This window comes from Rhinatrema bivittatum, chromosome 8, assembly GCF_901001135.1.
Source record: "Rhinatrema bivittatum chromosome 8, aRhiBiv1.1, whole genome shotgun sequence".
Lineage (NCBI taxonomy): Eukaryota > Metazoa > Chordata > Amphibia > Gymnophiona > Rhinatrematidae > Rhinatrema > Rhinatrema bivittatum.
This window is the reverse complement of record NC_042622.1, coordinates 77,768,702-77,788,642: the sequence shown is the minus strand read 5'-3', so window position 1 is coordinate 77,788,642 and position 19,941 is coordinate 77,768,702. Positions and strand designations below refer to the sequence as shown.

The window sequence follows — 19,941 nt, the reverse complement described above, 5'->3', positions numbered from 1 at the left end:
AAAAAGTGTAAGACATTTTTAATGTGTTTCTCGTAATAGTATATTGATAGACAATGAATGAATAGAAAAAAAACAGTGAATGTCTTTAACGGCAATGTAAATTTGTAATTTTTGACACCATTGTAATAAAGGTTGATAATCAATTTGTGTGTCTTCTCGTATAAATTTATAAAGACCGGATAACATAGAGCAAGATAGATCTGAATCATCAAAAACGTCTAGCACAGGTCTAAGCCGGAAGCAATCGGCAGCCGTGTCTATGCAAAGGCACCCGCCCTATGGAAACGGCCTGAAGGAACGTCACTTCCGGGATAAGTTCTCCGTTCACATCCTGTACGGAAGTAGCAAGATGGCGGCGCCCATCTCCCTACAGTTGGAATTTGGGTGCGTTCTATAGGGCCCTCTAAATCTGATATCAGGAGGATTCCAGAGGTGATGGCTGAGAGGGAGGAAAGCAGGTTGTATGAAGATTCAATGCCTTGGGTGTTCTTCACTCATTTGCCCTGCGGTGTCTCCTTTAGGTCTCTTGGCTTCCGCCCCCCCCCTCCCCCGACGTACTTTCTCTGCAGAGTCCTGGGGCTCCTGACACCACCACATCCACTTCCCTATAGCCCGGGACATATTAAAGTTTCTCGCCTTACTCCAGGGACGGGTTCCCTGTTATAGCATTATTCTGGTTATATTGCTATTGAAGATTTCTAAAATGTTAGATAATGCTGTGAAATAATTTGGTAACCGAGTTTTGAAATTGAATTGTAAAGTATGACAGTGTCAGTAGGATTGCGTTTGCAAAAAGGTACCCTCTTTTTATTTAGTCATTTGTTGATCAGATAATGATTGCCAATGGTGACTTCACAAAAGAAAAAAAAAATTACTAGATCGGGGCATCCTCCACCTTCCATTACGGATGTAGTGGGCGTAAAGGAAGCGAGCTCAAGAAGGTTCCAGGTCGGTAGCCTGGCATAAAATCAGTACTGATGACTGGATATATAGAGAGAGTTTTTCTGTTACACTGAGTGACTTCTGTAGGCTCACATATGGTGATGGAGGTTATGATGATTTTATGGCAGCTTCCTAACAGGTTGTTAAATGAGACTTTTAATGAATCACTTTTAATTGTAGTTGTAAAACTAGTTTATCTTGTTTCAGCGGTGGGGCAGAACTCCTCTTTGGTGGCATTAAAAAGCATCATGTGACTTTACCCAGTCAGTCTGATCCCTGTGAGTATAACCAACCTTTCCTTCTATATAGGTGGTTTTGTGAGGGAAAGCTGTCACTAGATTATATTATCCTGGGTGGATGCACAGCGTCCTGGCACAAAGTAGAAGTAATTATATTCTAAGTGTATTTACAGGGCTATAAGTAGTGTTTTAAAGGGGAATACTGTTAGCTACAAAGAGTAAAAATAAACCACCGCATCCTCTGATTTAAATTCCTTAGTTGGTTTGATAATTTTCTAATGTCTCCTTTGACAAACAAAAAAAAAATAAATTGAAAAAGCAATTAGAAGGGCAGCCATTTCTCAGAGCACAATGCAACTGGTCTCATAGTTCATAGAGCTGGAGGATTTATGCATGAACATGAGAGGAGGGGCACTGGTGATACTGTGATCCGGAGGTTGTCACCTCTTATTTGTTTATTTTATTTATAAACACTTGATATCCCACCTTCCGGAAATGAGCAATAGGGAAGGGATCTCCCAATTAGTGTGTGTCCAAGTAATCCAGACTGGCCACTATTGGCAACAGGATGTTGGGCTCCATGGATCATTGATCTGATCCACTGTGGCACTTCTTATGCCAGTTTTAGTGCAGTAACTGATATTGAAAAAGATGAGAGGAAATAATCCTCAAACCTAAAAGTATCATGATATTGGACTGGAAAAAGTTTTCTGTTTCTCCTACTAACTGATCCCATCTTTCCTTCCTAGTGAAGTCCCTTCACATGCTATTATATTCAACATATGAGAACAGGGTAGTTCTGAGGGACTGGAGAAGAATAGATGTGGTCCCACTACACAAAAATTGAAACAAAGAGGAGGCAGGTAACTAGAAACCTGTCAGTTTAACTTCAGTTGTGAGCAAAACTATGGAGTTGATACTAGAAATAAAGATAATTTAGCCCTTTGAAACAAGTAGATTACAGGGCACCAGACAACATGGATTCACAAATGGAACATCTTTTCAGATAAACTTGATTGAGTTCTTTAATGAGATGACAAAAGTGGTAAGTTAGGGAGGTGTAGTAGATATTGCCTATCTAAATTTCCATAAGGCTTTGGCCAATGGTCTGCATAGAAGACTAGTAAGCAAGCTGGATGTATGGGAGTAGTCCTGAAAACTCAGTTGGTCGACAGGACATGAAGAGCGGTGGGCAGTGGAGTTCACTCTTGTGGGGTACCCCAAGGCTTGAAACTAAGTTTGGTTCTTTTCAATATCTTTAATAATATAGAAATGACAGCAGAAAAGAACCAAAAGGTCCATCCAGTCTGCCCAGCAAGCTTATGGTGGTATCTGCGTGCCATGCGGGTTACCCCATGCTTATTAATTTCCCAAACTGTAAGAGTCAGGGCCCTGGTTAGTTGCTGTCTGAATCCCATTCCCCTCTACCCCTGCTGTTGAAGCAGAGAGCACTGATGGAGTTGCATTATCAGTACGTAAGCTTATTGGTTAAGGATAGTATCCGCCACACCAGCAAGTTACCCCCATGCGCTCTTTTCCTCATTTCCCTCCTCTAGCCTTGATTCATAGTGTTTATCCCATGCCCCTTTGAATTCTTTCACTGTTTTTGTTTTCACCACCTCCTCCAGAAGGGCATTCCAGGCATCCACCACCCTCTCCGTGAAGAAATATTTCCTGAAGTTGGTTCTGAGTCGTCCTCCCTGAAATTTCATTTTGAGACCCCTAGTTCTACTGATTTCTTTCCAACGGAAAAGGTTTGATGGTTATGCATCCATTAAAACCTTTCAGGTATCTGAAGGTTTGTATCATATCTCCCTTGCACCTCCTCTCTTCCAGGATATACATATCCAGATCCTTCAGCCTCTCCTCATAGTCTTCTGATACAGACCCCACTCCATCTTGGTCACTCTGCTCTAGAGCACCTCCATCCTGTCTTTAACCCCTTTCAGATATGGACTCCAGCAATGAACAAAGTACTCCAAGTGAGGTCTCACCAAGGACCTGTACAATAACTGTAGCATTTGCAAACAAGCAATAATTTCTCAGGAATGCAAACGTCTGTAACGGAGTAAAGAGACAAAAAGGAATGAAAAACATGAAGAAGGATTTGAAAAATGTAAAATTGGAACATGAGCTTCAGTGTTACAAAGTGTAAGTCATGCATGTGGGGCACATACCATTTAAAAGAACAATATTTCAAAACTGTTAAACAGGAATAAGATCTAGATATAATCATCTCAGCTGATTTGATGGTAAGCAGTCAATATAATTAAGCAACAGAGAAAGCTAACAGCATGCTTGAGTGCATAAGTAGTGGTATTAGCAGCAGGAAAAAGGAGGTATTATTGCTTTTGAAAGATCCGCAGTGAGACCCCACCTTGAGTACTGGATTCACTTCTGGAGCCCTTACCTTCACAAGGACATTGAGAGGATTGAAGTGGTTCAGAGACGGGCTACTAAAATGACACAGGGCAACTTTTTGATGTTCTGGTACATGGATTTTTGTTTTTCCGTGGTGTTTATAACAGTTTTGGTTTAATTGAAACTCAGTAAAGACAAAGTTAAAACAAAATAGGTGTGACATTTTAGAGAGTTTTGGTTAAACTACCCCCCCCCCCCCCCACCATGCATTTCTTTTCAAAAGATGCCAACTTTGTCCCTTTCCTGTGCCCCCTCACCCCCACCAAATCCCTCTTCAGCTGTAACATTTTCATTCTATGCAACTAAAATTCTTCATGCCCTCTGTCCAAATATTGTTTCTTTCAGACTGGCCCAATAGTTGTGCAATTCTAAGTGCTTGAAATTGTCCACTTTGACCCCCTCACTCCCAAAATTACTCCCAAATTTTGAAAACCTGAAAAGTCACATGCCCACCCAAGACCCTTCCACCAACAAGTTTGGTTCAGCTCAGTCTAGTTATTAGAAGGGAGCGCGCATAAACCAAATAACACACAGACCTTTTCATATTTAGTATTTTGTTAGCATTTATATACTGCCAATACCAAGGTGCCCAGAATAAAACATCTATAATTAAGACAAAAAAAGCAGCAACTTACAATTACAAATGGAAGAAGAGTCCTGCTGAAAATTAATTCAAACCAGAATCTTATACACCCCTCAGGATCTATATCCCTGAGTATGCGCTAAAGAAAATAAATTAGACTTTAGCAAAGCTTTGAATGTTTTAGTACAATTCATTAAATGTAGTTCATAGGGGAGTGAGGTCCATAACCCTGGGGCTGCCATGGAAAAGCTCACTCTCTCGTATTTACTAAACGAACCTGACGCAGAGTTGGAATTTCAAGTAGGCCTCTTTGTGATGATCGTAATGCCAGTCAGATTATGTTCAGAGAGAAGGGCATTTACTAATGGACAGGAGTCCAAAGCTAGTAAGTTGTGCACAGGCCTTGCACCTGGTGAACCTCTCTTTTTATATAGATTCAAACTTAAAAAAATAAATAAATATAAGCCATGCAGCACAAATGCTAAACAGAGAATTTCAAGGCACCCAGATTGTACTCACTGGGGGAAGGAAGAAAGAGAAAAAGGAGGAATATGATAGAAACATTGAAATATTTGATAGGTGAAATTGTTCATAGAAAAAAAAAAATTCAAGAACAAGGAGAGATGATCTGACGGTTCAGAAGACATGTGAGAAGATACTTCTTTACTGAGAGGCCAGTAGACCACGGGCAGAGGTAGTGGCAGCCAAAGCCATGTAGAATATAAACATGCTTGAGACATTGGGACAAGCTCAGAGCACAGTGGTAAGGGAGGGTCAGGGTTGAGGGTTGCAAGTAGAAGAAATGAGGAAGGGTGCTTGAGGGTTGTTGCTCAGTCCTAGAACCATAGTAGCACAATAGATGATGGTCAAAATAGCCTATCCAGTCTGTCCATTTACTCTGTCCACACTGTAAGGATATAGCCCAGCTGCCAGCCACAGTGTGTGACCACCTGCAAGATCTCTCTCATAAAGCTCTACCTTTTTTTTTTTTTCTCTTCCCTTGAACATCACTATCTTGGGTTAGATACGCGTACAAGATCTCCACTTTATTCTCTCCAGCACATCCTCTTCCATGTCTAACTACAAAGCTCTTTAATAATCTAAATATCTAGCAATACTAGCACGGCCATTGCCTGAAAATCCAGCCTCCTAGCTCCCCTGAAGAACCTGCCCAAAAGGTCTGGCTTTGTGAGTGCTTGCATTTCTGCTAGGATTTGCAGTCAGAGGAAACTTTAGAGACCCATAGAGGGGAGAATGCAGGCCCCTGTGCAGAGAGTGTCAGTATGGCGGCATTAGGCTTCCAGGAAGGATGAAGGAAAGTGGAGATAGTCGACTGGACAAGACACCTGCAGCTATGGTGAGTGGCAAACCCTACAACACCTTTTGATTTGCCCATTGCTTAAGGATAGATCTTGCTGAAAGGTGTTCATCACTGGAAAGAAATCAAACTTTGGTGGATGGACATGAGAAAAAGATGCCAAGGATCTGTATGGAGCTGTGATGGTTGCAATCCTAACTTCAGCGAGCACAGATCAGCCAAATGTTCACCCACAGCCTCACTAGTTTTTGGGAGGGAAGGGGGGGTGCTACTTTCTTTTTGTTTTATTATTCATTTTATTTTGAACTTCAGTGACATAAGAACACCAAATATATTGTTTCATTTCTGTCCATTTCAAAACTGCATAAATCAGCATGGCAATACCTCAACCAAACGTTTTGCAGTGTAGTGTATCCTTTTTTTTCCAGTATCGAAGAGAGAGCAGAAGATTTAGTAACTCATGTTGTTCTATGTCAGCATTCTCCAAGACTTTTATTTTTTTCTAGTTTTCTGGAGCGAGGAAAAACCACCACCTCCCCATTTTTCCAAAACCAAATCTTTATTTAATTTTGATGATGAGTTTTATAATATTGAATGTACTTAAAGCAGCTAAAGTCTGATCTAGGAGCGTGCTTTTAGAAAGGTAGCGAGGTGTCAAAAAAAAAAAGTGTCACACTTCTAATATTTGTTTACTTTCAGTTTCTTCATTGCAAAGCATTCCCACTCCATATCCAGTCTAAGGATGTTTAATCATTTAAATTTTTTTATTTATTTTTTTTTTTTTACAGTAAAAACATTTAGTAATTCAACTGTTTTGTTTTTTTTAAATGTTCCAGCACTGCCACGGGGAGCCAGGTTCAGGTTCAAATCAGTTTGTGGCTGAATTTCCAGGTTCCCTTTTTCCCAGCATGCTGCATGGCTTTCTATACTGGGGCTGTCAGCCAGCCCAGAAAGCACACGGTCATGGGTGGGGGGGGGGGTGGAGCCCCTCTTCCCCCCCCCCCCCCCCCGCAGCTGCAGGCAACTCTTCCCTGTATTTCTCATTTAAATAGTTATCTGTTTAAATTGTATTTACATCCTTAATCCAGTTGTTAAAACTTAGCCCTAGGCTTCCTTACCTTTTTATTCATATTCTAGCAGCTACTAATAGGTGGTAATCAGCTTTGTATTTGCAGTATATATTATAACTTGTACATTGATGCCCAATAAGAATTCCTTTGCCATTGGAGGAGACGCCTCACTGCATCCCAGAGATGACTATAGCATAGTGACAAACAGAAGGGCAACAAAAGAAGAGCATAAGAAACTAAAGACCACCTGATGCTAAATAAAGCCGTCATGGCTAGCTGTAAGAAAAGTTGAAACCTCGGTGTAACTTAGATTGACTATATATAAAAAAAAAAGCTTTTGATTGTATCCCACACTTGAATAATAACTTGTCTTTAAATGTACAGAGTGAGCCCTGAATTGATCATGTACCTAAAGTTTTGAATTATGAAGATAGACATAGTCATTCCCAATATCAGGATCGAGCAAATAATGTTTCAGGGATAATCCCTGTTGCCCCGCCTGTTTTCTTTGCCCCAAATCCATGGAGTTGGCTTATTTACTCTTTGGCCTCTGGATTTAGCCTTAATCTTACAGACACTAATAATCCACAGATAGCATCACACATACTTTACATCTCCTGTGCTTGTTAACTTCAAGTAGTGAAGAGCTTTCCAGATGATAGTTGGCCTGCATAGATTTGCTAAGGCAACCTACCTTAAAGAAAAAATAAGAACAATGGAAAACATCTATCTGAGTAAATATTGTAATATTAAAAACTATCTAGACATAGAAGAAGGTGCAACAGTCCAGTACACGTTACTGAGCCAAAGGATTAGCAAAATATAGTAAAAGAGATTGAAATTGATATTAAAAAGTGCTTTAATAGCACAGAATAAGATACAATGTATCAATCAACCTGCAGTCGGCACATTTTCCTACAGTTTTAGAATTGTAGACACCTCACCAAGATCTCTAACATTTGGATATAAGAATAAGAAAACTCTTCCTTGCATACTTTCAGTGGAAAAGAGGCTCTGGAATGAGGGGTCATAAGATGAGGTTGAAAAGGGGTAGGCAGAGAAGTAATCTAAGAAGTTGGTAGATGCAGGGAACAGATTTCCAATGGAGGTGGTGAAGAAGTGGACAGTATTTGAATGCAAGAAAACATGGGATAAGGATAGGGGATCACTGAGGGAGTGGTAGGGATTGTAGAGCTGAGTGGATGGGCATGTTTCCATTTTTCTCTGTAATCCTATCAGAATCGATGTATGCTGATATTGAACATTCCAAGAGCCAAAGGCTGTACGAGTCTTTCAGAAATAATTACACGCACAAAGCTGCTATTATAGGCCTCCAGGCATACCTAAGGATATCGACAAATCCAAAGTGAATGATCAAAATTGGACGATTGTTTCAGCGAGTAAAATGAATGCGTGAGAATCTATCAGCATACTTGGGGAGGGCTACAACAATTTGCAAAAGAAGAACAAACAAATCTCTTTAAAGATTTGAACCAGCAAACAAGGAAGAGCAGATGGCTAAAGCACAAGTGCAACAGGAAATGCAGAGAGTTACTTCTGCAACCACAAGTAGATCAAAACCTGACATAGGAATGGTCAAGGAGAGATGAACTTAAACCTAGAGATAAGATTGATAATTATAAGACAGTGGACTACTGATAAGATGGTTCACCCCCTGCATAGAAAAAAAAAAAATAGACCAATACATGTTCTGTGAAAAAGAACTGGAAAAGTTACACATCTTGTCATTGGATGTGACCTGCTCGTGTCAGACAGTCTGGATACAGAAAGGCACACAGGCCGATACAGTAAAGTGCACTCTGGAGCGCACTGTAAGCTCGCGTTTGGCCGCGCGTTTTCGATGCACTATTTTTACCCCTTATACAGTAAGGGGTAATAGCGCGTCGAAAACGCACGGCCAACCCCCCCTAAAACTAATAGCGCCCGCAACATGCAAATGCATGTTGATGGGTCTATTAGTTATTCCTGCGCGATACAGAAAGTAAAATGTACAGCCAAGCCGCACATTTTACTTTCAGAAATTAACGCCTGCCAAAGGCTGGCGTAAATTTCGGCCGGCACTGGGAAAGTGTACAAAAAAGCAGAAAAAACTGCTTTTCTGTACACCCCCGACTTAATATCATAGCGATATTAAGTCGGAGGCCCCAAAATTAAAAATCTGCCCGCGGGTTGGAAGACGGACGCTCAATTTAGCCGGCGTCCGTTTTCCGTGGCTGTCAGTGGGTTCGAGAACCAACGCCAGTAAAATTGAGTGTTGGCTGTCAAACCCACTGACAGCCGCCGCTTCTGTCAAAAACTTGGCGCTAGGGACGAGCTAGTGTCCCTAGCGCCTTCGTTTACCGCGGGCCCTAATTTACATACCTGGGCTTTCTGAATCACGTGCCCAGAAGAGTGGCCTGTGCGCGCGTCGGGAGAGTGGACGCTCGCCGGCTCTCCCACGCATTTTTCTGTATCGGCCTGATAGTAAGGTAGTATGGTTCATCCTTTGGAAACTGTGATAAACATCGCTGTATGAAAAAAGCACTGAGACCATGACCCTGACAGAAATAAAGAAGTTGTGATCAGCTGGGACATTCCCATTACAACTAATAAAAAGCTTAATATAAAAAAAAACAGACATGGTAAAAGACAAAAGCACAAGAACAATATTGTTAATAGAAGTGTCAGTACCAAGCAAAAATTTTCATACAATGTATGAAAAAAAAAAAAAAATCCTCATGCAATCAGAGGCCAAGAAATTGGGACAGAAAGATATAGAAATAATTCTAATTTTATTGGATGTTGCAGCCCTGACTAAAAAGAACTTTCAAGCCAAGTTGATGTTACCTATGCATATTACCTCCTGCAGACTCCAGGAAACAGCTGTCTTTGGCATAATGTAAGTATTAAGATGAGCATTAGCAATAAATTTGAGAAATTGAGATCATGTACGATATGGTTTATGAGTGAAGTTCACACCTATCATGTATGCACAAAACTAACCCATTTGGAGATAATATCTCTATGCTGAGCAGTTTTGCATAATAGTATATACTGTTGCCCCTGTATAGGTCATTGGTGAGGCTGCCTCTGGACTACTGTGTTCAGTTTTGGAGACTATGTCTTGAAATTTAGAGACAGGATTGAAGCAGTCCAAAGAGAGGCAACCAAAATGGTGTGAGGTCTGATTCAAAAGCCATAGGAGATGAGGCTAAAGGACCTACATATGTATACCCTGGAGAAGAGAAGGGACGGGGATGGGGGGTGGGGGGATATGATACAGACATTCAAATACTTGAAGGGTATAAACGATGCATGAGAATTTAACCTTTTCCAATGGAAGGAAAGCTGTAGAACTAAGGGTCATAATATGAAGCTCCAAAGGGGGGTAGACTCAGGAACAATATCGGGGAAATATTTTTTCATGGAAAGGATGTGGGATGCATGGAATAGAGGTAGTTAAGAACTGTAATGGAATTCAAAAGAGCTTGACATAAACGCAAAGGATCCCTACTGGCTAAAAGATGGAAGTGAAGATAAGAGGTAACCTGCATGGATTGGCAGTTACTTATTTTTATTCTGTTAAGGGCAGTAAGTTAAAAGAGAAAAAGCTTACTGGGCAGACTGGATGGCCCACTTGGCTCTTTTTCTACTGTCATTTACTTTGTTAATATGTTACATCTTGTGCAGGCACGCCCTCGGCAGAAACAATCTTACTAGTTTTTATAGCTATTTGGATTATTATAAAGTTTGGTAGCAGGACATGGGAGAGTGTTGGATTAAGGATGAGATTTGTAAGAACCAAAGAGCAAGATGATGAGGCTTGGAACAGTCGAACAGCAAACCTGGTGGTGGCCAGCAATGGGAAAAGGATTTGAGCGTTCTTGAGACAGACATAGAGGACAGAGGTAGGAGCAATGTTGGGAGGTTGGTAAAAGACATGAACAGAGCTTGGTTTGAGTATGGGATTGTATATGCCCATAGAAATGATGGCAGAAAAGGACCAAATGGTCCATCCAGTCTGCCCAGCAAGTTTAAGGTAGTATTTGCTGCGCCATGTAGGTTCTCCCCCCCCCCCCCCCTTGTGCTCATCATTTTACCAGACCTTAAAAATCAGGGCCCTCGTTGGTTGCTGTTTGAACCCAATTCCCCTTGCCATTGAAGCAGAGAGCCATGATGGAGTTGCATCTAGAGTAAGTGAAGGCTTATTGGTTAAGGGTAGTAACTGCCACACCAGCAAGATACCCCCAGCATTCATCTACCCAAAGTGGTAAAGAACTGTGGAGGAAGACAATTGAGTGGGCCAGAATGATGATGTCTGCCATTATGTACTATGGCACTGTGTTAACCACCCCCATCCTTGCTTCTTGCTGAAGACCCTTTGCATGCCCATTACATAATAATAGAATAGAGGAAGGCAGAAAAAGACCAATTGGCTCATTCACTCTGCCCAGTTATTCCTGTTCACATTGCAAGGATCTATCTTATTTGCCAGCCTTAGAAGCTTGACTACTTGTACCCCAACTACCCCCATCCTTGTCTCTCGCTGAAGCCCCTTTGCACACCAACTGCTCCAGCCTTGCCTCTCTCTAAAGCCATTTGATGTGACAGATGACAGTCGTAGCTAATATTAAAACTAGGTTGGAGAGGAAGCTGTAACATAGAAGTCTAGAGGTAGGGCCCTGGTCCCTGAGATGGGTTGCTGCAATACAGAGGGCAGGGCTGACACAGACCTATGAGGAGAAGCATTTCCATTCTTTCTCTGATCTTTGTTATTGCTTCTGAAGTAGTTGAAAACCTCTGCTTATTTTCCGAAACAAGGATATAAGTGGGTTTGATTAATAAGTAAAAGGCAGAGGGAGCTGGTGTCTGCTCTGAGAGAGCGATCTTGAGAAGGTAAAATGGCTGACATTGCCCATCCCCCCCCCCCCCCCCCCCCCCCCCCCCCCCCCCCCCCCCACACACACACACACACTTCTCTGGCCTTTTGCTAGTTTCAGAGTAAATAGGGAAGAAATGGAGGGTGTCATCCTTCCCAGCCATAGAACAATGGAGGAGGCAGAGTGAGGCTGGGGCTTGCCATGGTTACTCTACTACAATGGCTACTAGTAGCTGAGAATGTGGGCGGGCTGAGCAGGGCCATAGCTGATGACCTCAGCGCGGTCAGTGTGATAAATGATGGTATTCTGGGTCACAGAGATGGGAAAGGCTGGCTTGGAGCACTGACCCTGCACTGACTGTTGGCACCCACATTCTTCTTGCGTGGATACAGAAGCCTAGATATGTCCGAGCGCGCAGTGCCCGCCCACCTCGCGCCTGGAGGATGTGTGATTGAGCAGCGAGTTCCATATGCCACACCCTTCGAGCTGATAGCTTGTATGGCTGCCATTATTATATGTGTAGTATGGGAAGCTGGAAACAGAGCCGTGCACTGACAGGGTGGGTGGAGGAGATGAAAGGGGGCTGGAGAAGGAACACATACCACATACTTTTACATAGCCAGCTCCCACAATTAAAAATGTAGACGATGTCATGGGGTAAGGACCATAAGTGAGTGCTTTATTTCCCTAATGAAGACCATAGCACAGTTAATGCTTCAGTAATATTCAGCTCCTACCTCAATCTCTAGAGGACAATAGCTCTTGCAGTGTGCATAGTACCAGCCCAGGACTGTGGTAATCAATTGAATATTATCTAGAAGGATAACGCTGTAACCTCGACTGGATGCAGCACACCTCTCTATCCCCTGCACAGCATAGGAGGGACAAGAATCCTGACTCAGCTGCTAGATAAAAGTCAGTACATCATCCTGTGGGTGTGCAGGTTGGGAGGGGGGAAAGAGGGACCAAGTATTATGTACCTCCAAGCTCAGCAGAGAGATCTCTACTAGAACTGCAGCTTTCTCTGGCAGATGAGCTGAGATTTCACCTAGAGCAGATCAGAGAGGCTCAAATGAGCCACCATTTTCAGAAGGAGCAGATTAATCTTTGCATAAAAATGCCCGACACTCTCTCACACACATTTACACATTCCAGGGATAAGAAATAATGCCAGCCCTCTCTCCTACACATGTACAGGTGCCATGGGACACTGCAATCCTATCTCTTGCCTACACGTACATGGACCAGGAAGTCTTTCCTTCTACATACCTCATTCTCATTGATTCTATTTTATCCATCCACCCCTAAATCTCCTCATGCACACTTGTTGCTGCAAACTCCTGCATGGCCCTTTATCACCTTCACGTGAAAGCTGAAGCATATATGGGAGGCAAATGGATTTAAATAAAAAGGCATGCCTTCTATAGCTTTTTTTTTCAGTTACCTTTGCCACCATCATGTCCTCTTTCCCCTTTTTTCCATTCCTCTACCCTCACTTTCATCTTTGCTTCTTCCTTCACCACTGTCTCCTTTACCAATACCTTCTCTTTCCTCTCTTGCCACCATCTCTACCCCCTCTTCCACCACGATCGCGTTTGCTCTGCCTTTCTGCTGCTAGCACGATGTGCTTTCCAGTTCTCGGGAATTTGTTCCAGGAACCCCTCTATGGGGAATAAGAAAAACAAGGGTACTGACCATAGGATGCCCCAGTCTTATACAAATCTCCTGAACTACTTTGTTGCTCACCTTTTCTTGGATGCGTGATTTGGCCAAGTTAGGGTGAGTCCTGCCCGTCAGCACCTTGCCAATGCCCGTGGCCTTCGCTGCAAGACTGTAAATGGATTGCATGTCATAATCTGACAGTAAAGGATCTCCATGATGGCAGATCTCTGGAGACCTCGGAGGGTCCACTTTCTCCTGTCCTAGGGCATCTTATACAGCCCAGTGTTAGCGAGTGCCTGCTTGGCACAAGGGGCTCTGCCCAACTCAGTTGTCCTGCATGTGTGCTCTTGTACATACAGGTGTGGTCACATATTCAAGGTTGCACGGTAACAATGATGGCAGATAAAGACCAAAATGGTCCCTCCAGTCTGCCCAGCAAATTGCTTAGGATAATGACTGCCATAGGCTGGTTCCTAAGTGCTCCCATGTGTTATGTGAATTTCCTTCATGGATGTGAGAACATATGATACAACGGCAGCTTCTGAAGGTGATTGCTCTTCTCTGTCTGCAGGGGATATCGGACACTTGCTGATGTGGATCAAACAGAACCTGTTACAAGAGAGACCGGAGCTCTTTATTCAAGGGGACACTGTGTAAGTGTTGGCTCCAAGACACCAATCCCTCCCCCCTCCCCACTTCCCTGAGTCAAGAGCTGTTTTCCCTGTGCCTACTAGCCCTGGTACAAGAAGGTAAAATGATGCTAAGTGTCCCAGAGGTGCACACCAGGATCCTGCTTCTAGCAGTCTTTCTGGGAATAGTTGATAATACTGCAGGTGGTCTGCAAAAAAAGGCTTGGCCCCCCCCCCTCCCCCCATTCCACAGTTTGCAAAATTCGTCGTTTTTCCAGGTCACTCACACTTACCTGTCTGCCTTTCACAGGAGGCCTGGTATCTTGGTGCTCATCAACGACTCTGACTGGGAGTTAATGGTCTGTATGTTTCTTTGGGTTTTTAACTACCATTTTATTTGTACTAGAATCTGTTCTCTCTTTGGGCTGGGTGCACCTGCCTCCCGGGAGCTACCCACATGCCTGCTGCCTCTCTGTCCCATTTCCCCCCCTCAGTGCAGCAGGCTCCTTACTCTGCTGCACTTGTCCTGTTTGCCTTTGCAAAGTTTCATCCTTTGTCTCCCAGATCTTGTTCAGCATTCTGTACTTCCAGGGAAAGAAGAGTAAAACTTCTCTCTGTCTGGCTGCAGGGGGAACTGACCTATAAACTCCAGGATGAAGACAGCATCACATTCATTTCAACGCTACATGGAGGCTGAACTCTGGGAGGATGTAAGACAGGTTGTCACAGGCCCCAGTGCTGTATCCAGGAATACCCAAGCTTTTATGAATTCAAAACTCGGACCATGTTACGTCAGTGTACACAGCTCTCTACAGTTGTGCAGCAAGGATTACTATGTATAAAGCACCATCTGTGTATACAGCCCTGTATGGTCAATAATTGTTTTTTCTTTGTCCCAACTCCCGGCTGTGGGAAGGGGGTGTGTGGGGGGGACATTTATTTGTATACCTCTTCCCAGTTTAGTTCTGCTAATGGAGTACCACTCCTTGGCCGATGCTCAGAGACTGCTGCTCTGTCTGAAACCTGTTCTGTAAGCACCTGAGGTCTAGCTGTTGTGGAATGGCTGAGACTTCCTCTCTCCAGGATCGGTGAGCACTGCCTCTGCAGCATTTCCAGCCTGACCTGGAATCGAACCACCAACCTGGCCCAGGGCTGATGATTGCTGTAGCACTGTCATTGTTCCATTGTTTTCTAACTAAAAGTACGGTTGGATTGAACTCATTTAATACTGCAACTTTGTGTAAACTGAGGCCTGGTACTTCCCACCCCTTCTGGGGGCTGGTGCTGATAAGGAAGGGACTTTCAATAGAAATGTTTACATGGTTTCAAAAAGTGCAAGAATGCATTTTTCATATAAGAAACTCAAGAACATGGGCCGTGATATAAAGCAGAGCACCGATGAGGAAACCTTTCTTTTCTGAGCAGGTGCTTGGATGCCTGTCGTCATGAGATGGTGGAAACCAGCACTGTGAAAGAATTCAGGTATAAGTGGGATAGATATAGGGGGACGTGTTTGGGGCAATGGAGAGTCATGAGCAGACATTGAGCCAGGTTGGTAGTGATGCAGCAGCAGCAACAGTGCAGTCTTGATAGGCCAGGAGATTTTTATCAGCAACAACTGTTTGTTATATTAGTATGTTTCTAAGTGCTTTTGGTATGAGATGCAGTGAATAATAATTCCTTATTTACTGTGTGCACAATTATAATTTTGTGTTTGTATTTATTTCTGCCTTTTTTTTTCCTCTTCCCCCTAAGCATCATCTCACTCAGAATCTGCCACCTCTGTTCCCTGCCATTTGTAATAGGTAGAGGTTCACAAAGCTGTACCACCAGGGACATTGTAGATGTAACTCTCAGTGGCACTTCTTGAGATAGACACCAGCCCCTGAGAGTGATAGTCCAAGGTTAAGGAGCACAAACTATGGCGATGCATATACCCTGAATCTCTCCAGTAGGTGGTGGTATTGTGAGATAGCTGATAGTGCTATTCCCCTATGCCCAGCCTGCCCCTGTACTATTCCACAATATCTCCAGTGGCCGTTGGCCCAAGGAGCAGAAATCCAGCCTAGGAAATGAATGTGGGTATGCTACATGCCTTTCATTGTTTTAGACACCTTTGTCATAGCTCCATTCGGCTGTCTCTTCCAAGCTGAAATTTCCTAGTTTTTTGAGGCCATGGGACTCAAAACTGTGTACACCAGAATCCTAACAGCTTAAGGTGCTGACTATACCTCTCCCAACACTGGTCACCTTGCTTTTTAAAAACAGGCGCTTCTGAGGGACTGAAAGAAAGTGGAAATTGGTCCCACTACACAGAAGTGGAGACAATGGCAGCTACAACCTCGTTAGTCTGACATCATTAGTGGACAAAAGTATGGAAACACTATTAAAGAAAAAGATAATACAGCACCTTGAAACAAGTAAAAGTGCATGAGAAGAGAACCTGCATTTGTAAAGGAAAGATGCTGTTGGACACACTTGAATGAATGCTTTCATAAGGTCACAGAAGTGGTGCATCGAGGAGCTACAGTGAATGTTGCCTATTTGGACCTCCGTAAAGCTTCTGCCCAATGTTTCTGGGCTGTGTGCCCTCCAAAAATTCTTGTATACCACTTTGTGCACAGTGTTCTTTGAAACACCATTCTACTTTCCTTTCTTTGGTGTGCTATGTTTTCCTCTGTGCCCATGTTTTATGAGGTGCAGTTGTGTGTGTATGCCCAGGGCTTACAGGGAACATTTGCTAATTGCCTCTGCCACTGTTCTACATAGACTGGGGTGAGAGTAGGCCACGATGTTGTAAATTGGGTGCAATGGGCAACTAGGGTATTAGTAAATGGAGTCCAAGCTGGCAAAGAAAGAGACCAGTAGGACACCTCCGGGTTCTGTGCTAGGGCCTGTTCTTTCTATTGTAATGACGTCCCTGATTGCTGAAATGAAAAATGCTTGTTTGCATATGATGCAAACATCTTTGACAGAGCAGGCATGCTGAAAGGGGTGAAAAAGAGGACTTGAAAAAACTTGAAGAATGGGTAAAGGTGTGAAAAAATGAGCTTGAGTCATAGAAGAGGAAAACCATTCTGCTGCAAGGGCCTTCATATGTGGCGTACATTTCCACAGGTGCTTAGATCCATTAAAGATCGGATGGTTTTCGGACTTTGCCTGAAAACCTGGTTGTTTTAGTGGCTGCAGTTGGTGGGGAAATGTTTTGAGGTAGGGGCTAAGATTTTCTGTTAGGAGCAGGGAGAATACGATCTCTTATTGAGAGTAAGAAATGCCTGGGATCAGTGTGGGATTAGAACAGTGATGTATGTTACTTGGGGGCAACATTGTTTGCTTTTGTTTTCAGATGTCTGTATTAAGTCTTTGTTTTTATAGAGTGCTCAATTTCCTGGGAAGTTTGGATAAGAAAGCTAGATAAATTAATGCTAAGAAGTGTAAAATCCTGCATTTCAGATGCAAAAATCCAGCAGCTGCCTATCACTTAGAAGAACAAAAAAGACAGAAAAAGAGTTATCTTAGATAATTTAAGGTAGCCAGTCAATGTAATAAAGCAGCAGGGAAAGCTGGCACTAGCCTTGGGCATGCAAGTTAGATTTTGGTTTTTATTTATTTACTTTAAAAAAAAAATCTATACTGCTTCCCTGGACCAAAAGGAGCATCTGCCAATACTAAAGCATCGTATACAGCTTACATAAAACAAAAACAGGCCCAGGAAAAACAGTTATTCTCAAGTCAGTCCTGGAGTTCCCCCTAGCCAGTCTAGTTTTCAGGATATCCACAATTAATATGCATTAGATAAATTTGCATAGAGCATCTCATGTTTATTCATTGTGGATATCCTGAAAGCAGACTGGCTAAGGTACTTCAGAAACATGGAGTGAGGGGTGGAGGGAAAGAGAACTGTGTACATTGCTGAAGCTTTTACCTTCTTAAGGATGGAAGTGCTTAAGACACTCAAATTGTATCTCTGGAAGAAAGGAGAGATATGATAGAAACATTCAAATATTTGATAAGCTTTAGTAAAATAGGAGAAGAAATTTTCCATAGAAAAAGAAATTCAAGGACAAGTGGTCTTGACCTGAAGTTGCAAAGAGGAAGGTTCAGAGTAAACGTGAGAAAATAGGTTATTGAGAGAGTGTTTGATACCTGGAAACAAGCATTATGACAGGATACAGACTTGGGACATATAGAAACGAGAATGGTAGGAACAAGGCAGGCGGTTGCAGTTTTTCAAATATCCTTGCTTCACTCCCTCAAGAGCAAAGGAAAGGTGATAATGTGGATAAAAGCAGCACAAGCTGGAGACACTGCAGGCCATGAGGTAGCTGGATGGGAAGCAGCAAGCTATACCCCCCCCCCCTCCCAGAAACCAACTGGGTGGGGTGGCTAGGTACCATCCAGCAAGGCTATGGGGACAGAGGCAGTTGTACAGATTCTTACAGAGATGGGTGGGAGAGCCTGTGTGTCCGCTCAAGTATGCAAACTTATGTACATCTACTCAGAATGGTGGAGAACCAAAGAGGAAGACCAGCAAAACTGATTTGGATAAGGATTGATATCCTACAAGCAGTCAAACGTATATGGCTGGCAGCTGAGATATATCCTTAGCAGAGTGGATAGGAATAACTGGGCAGACTGAATGGACCAATTAGTCTTTAGCAGCAGTCAACTATTATGTTACTGTGAGTCATAAGAAAATTATTTCATATCCTTGCTCTGGGTATCCTGGTAGGAGAGTGAGTAGTAAATCCTTTTAATAAATGCATAAATAATCATTGTTGCCCTTTCTCTACTTTTTCTAAATGCACTATGTCCTTCCTGAGATGGTGACCAGAGCTAAAAACATAGTATTCAAAATATGATGTGCCATGGCTCTGTATAATGGCAGAATGATGTTGCAAATCCTTATTAATACCTAACATTTTAATAAGTGCCTTTTTGAGCATTCCTGCACATTGGGCTGAGGGCTGTTTGTAAAGAACTGTTACAGAGACTAGCATATCTGTCCTGCGTAATGGCCACATTGGAGCCCATTGCAATGTATGAGAAGTTTGGTTTGTTTCCCCCCATATGCATTACTTTATAATTACCTATGGTGCAATTCATCTGTCACTTTATTGCCCTCACTCAGTTTAGATATCCCTTCAGCGATCTTCACAGTCAAGGTTCCTTTATCTAGAATAGTTTTTGTAGTCCCTGCAGACTCTGCCACCTCACTGTTCACTCCCTTTTCCAGATCATTTCTGAATACATTGAGTAGGCCCTGGTCCCAGCTCAGATTCTTGAGGGACAAGTCTACTGGGAGAGCTGACTGTTGAGTTCTGCCCTTTGCTTTCTCTATTTCAACCAGTTTTTGATCCTTGTGAAGAATTGTCTTTATTTATTTGTTTATACCTCATCTTTCTGTGTAACACCCACAGTGGCTAACAAAAGAACATAGAATACAACAACCAAAAGTAAACCACAATACAAAAATTATGCAAAAATATAAATTCTAAACAATCTTCTTATCCCCTAACAGCTCCATTTTATTAAGAAGGATGGATTCGTGTGTCAGAGTTGGACATATTGATGAGTATTTGCTCAAATCTCTGTGGCACTTTTCTTGTCTGCTTTGTTGCCTAGTCAGTACGCCATGCAGTGGTGTCTAATATGTTTTATGTCACAGGCCAGGGTCTTAGATTATTATAACACTGACTTATTATAAAATGTAATTTGCTGACTGGTAAATGTCTTTGACGTTGCTGGAAGTGCGTGTGTATGAATGGTAACTTGCACAGGCCACCTAGGGATGCAGGTTTCCTCCTGTCCTTTGCCTGGGGAAACACACTGACTGAACCAGGGCCCCCAGGCCCTCTTAAAGTGCTTGTGTGATTTTGAGCCCTTCAGGCAGAGAAGGGTCTGACACTGCAAGAGATTACTGCTCGTGAAAATAAAACGGTATTCAATGAAAAAAAACGAAAACATTGGAGGAATTTCTAAAGTGGAAAGGTAGTATAGTGGTTAGAGCAGCAGGAAGCCAGAGTTCAAATCCCACTGCTGCTCTTTGTGACCTTGGGCAAGTCACTTTACCCTTCATTGCCTCAGGTACAAACTTAGATTATGAGCCCTTTAGGGGATAGGAAAATACCTCCAGTACCTGAGCATAATTTGCTTTGAAGTGCCTAAAAAGCAGCTAAGCAGCCAGCATGCTACTA

The 19,941-nt window shown here is 42.7% G+C and overlaps 1 protein-coding gene across 2 annotated transcripts; it reads left to right on the top strand.

The window, feature by feature from the left end:
* Nucleotides 1-215: 215 nt before the first annotated feature.
* Nucleotides 216-15,528, top strand: URM1 (ubiquitin related modifier 1). 2 transcript variants are annotated; one of them, XM_029612575.1, is made up of 5 exons: nt 216-384; nt 1,150-1,220; nt 9,382-9,472; nt 13,687-13,768; nt 14,055-14,104. In XM_029612575.1, the coding sequence occupies exons 1-5, from the start codon at nt 260-262 to the stop codon at nt 14,088-14,090; spliced, it is 405 nt and encodes a 134-aa protein (XP_029468435.1). In that variant the 5' UTR covers nt 216-259; the 3' UTR covers nt 14,091-14,104. The 2 variants fall into 2 exon arrangements, with proteins under 2 accessions (XP_029468435.1, XP_029468436.1); XM_029612576.1 differs by lacking the exon at nt 9,382-9,472 and adding an exon at nt 14,373-15,528 and having other exon boundaries at nt 227-384; nt 14,055-14,103.
* The last annotated feature ends 4,413 nt before the right edge of the window (nt 15,529-19,941 follow it).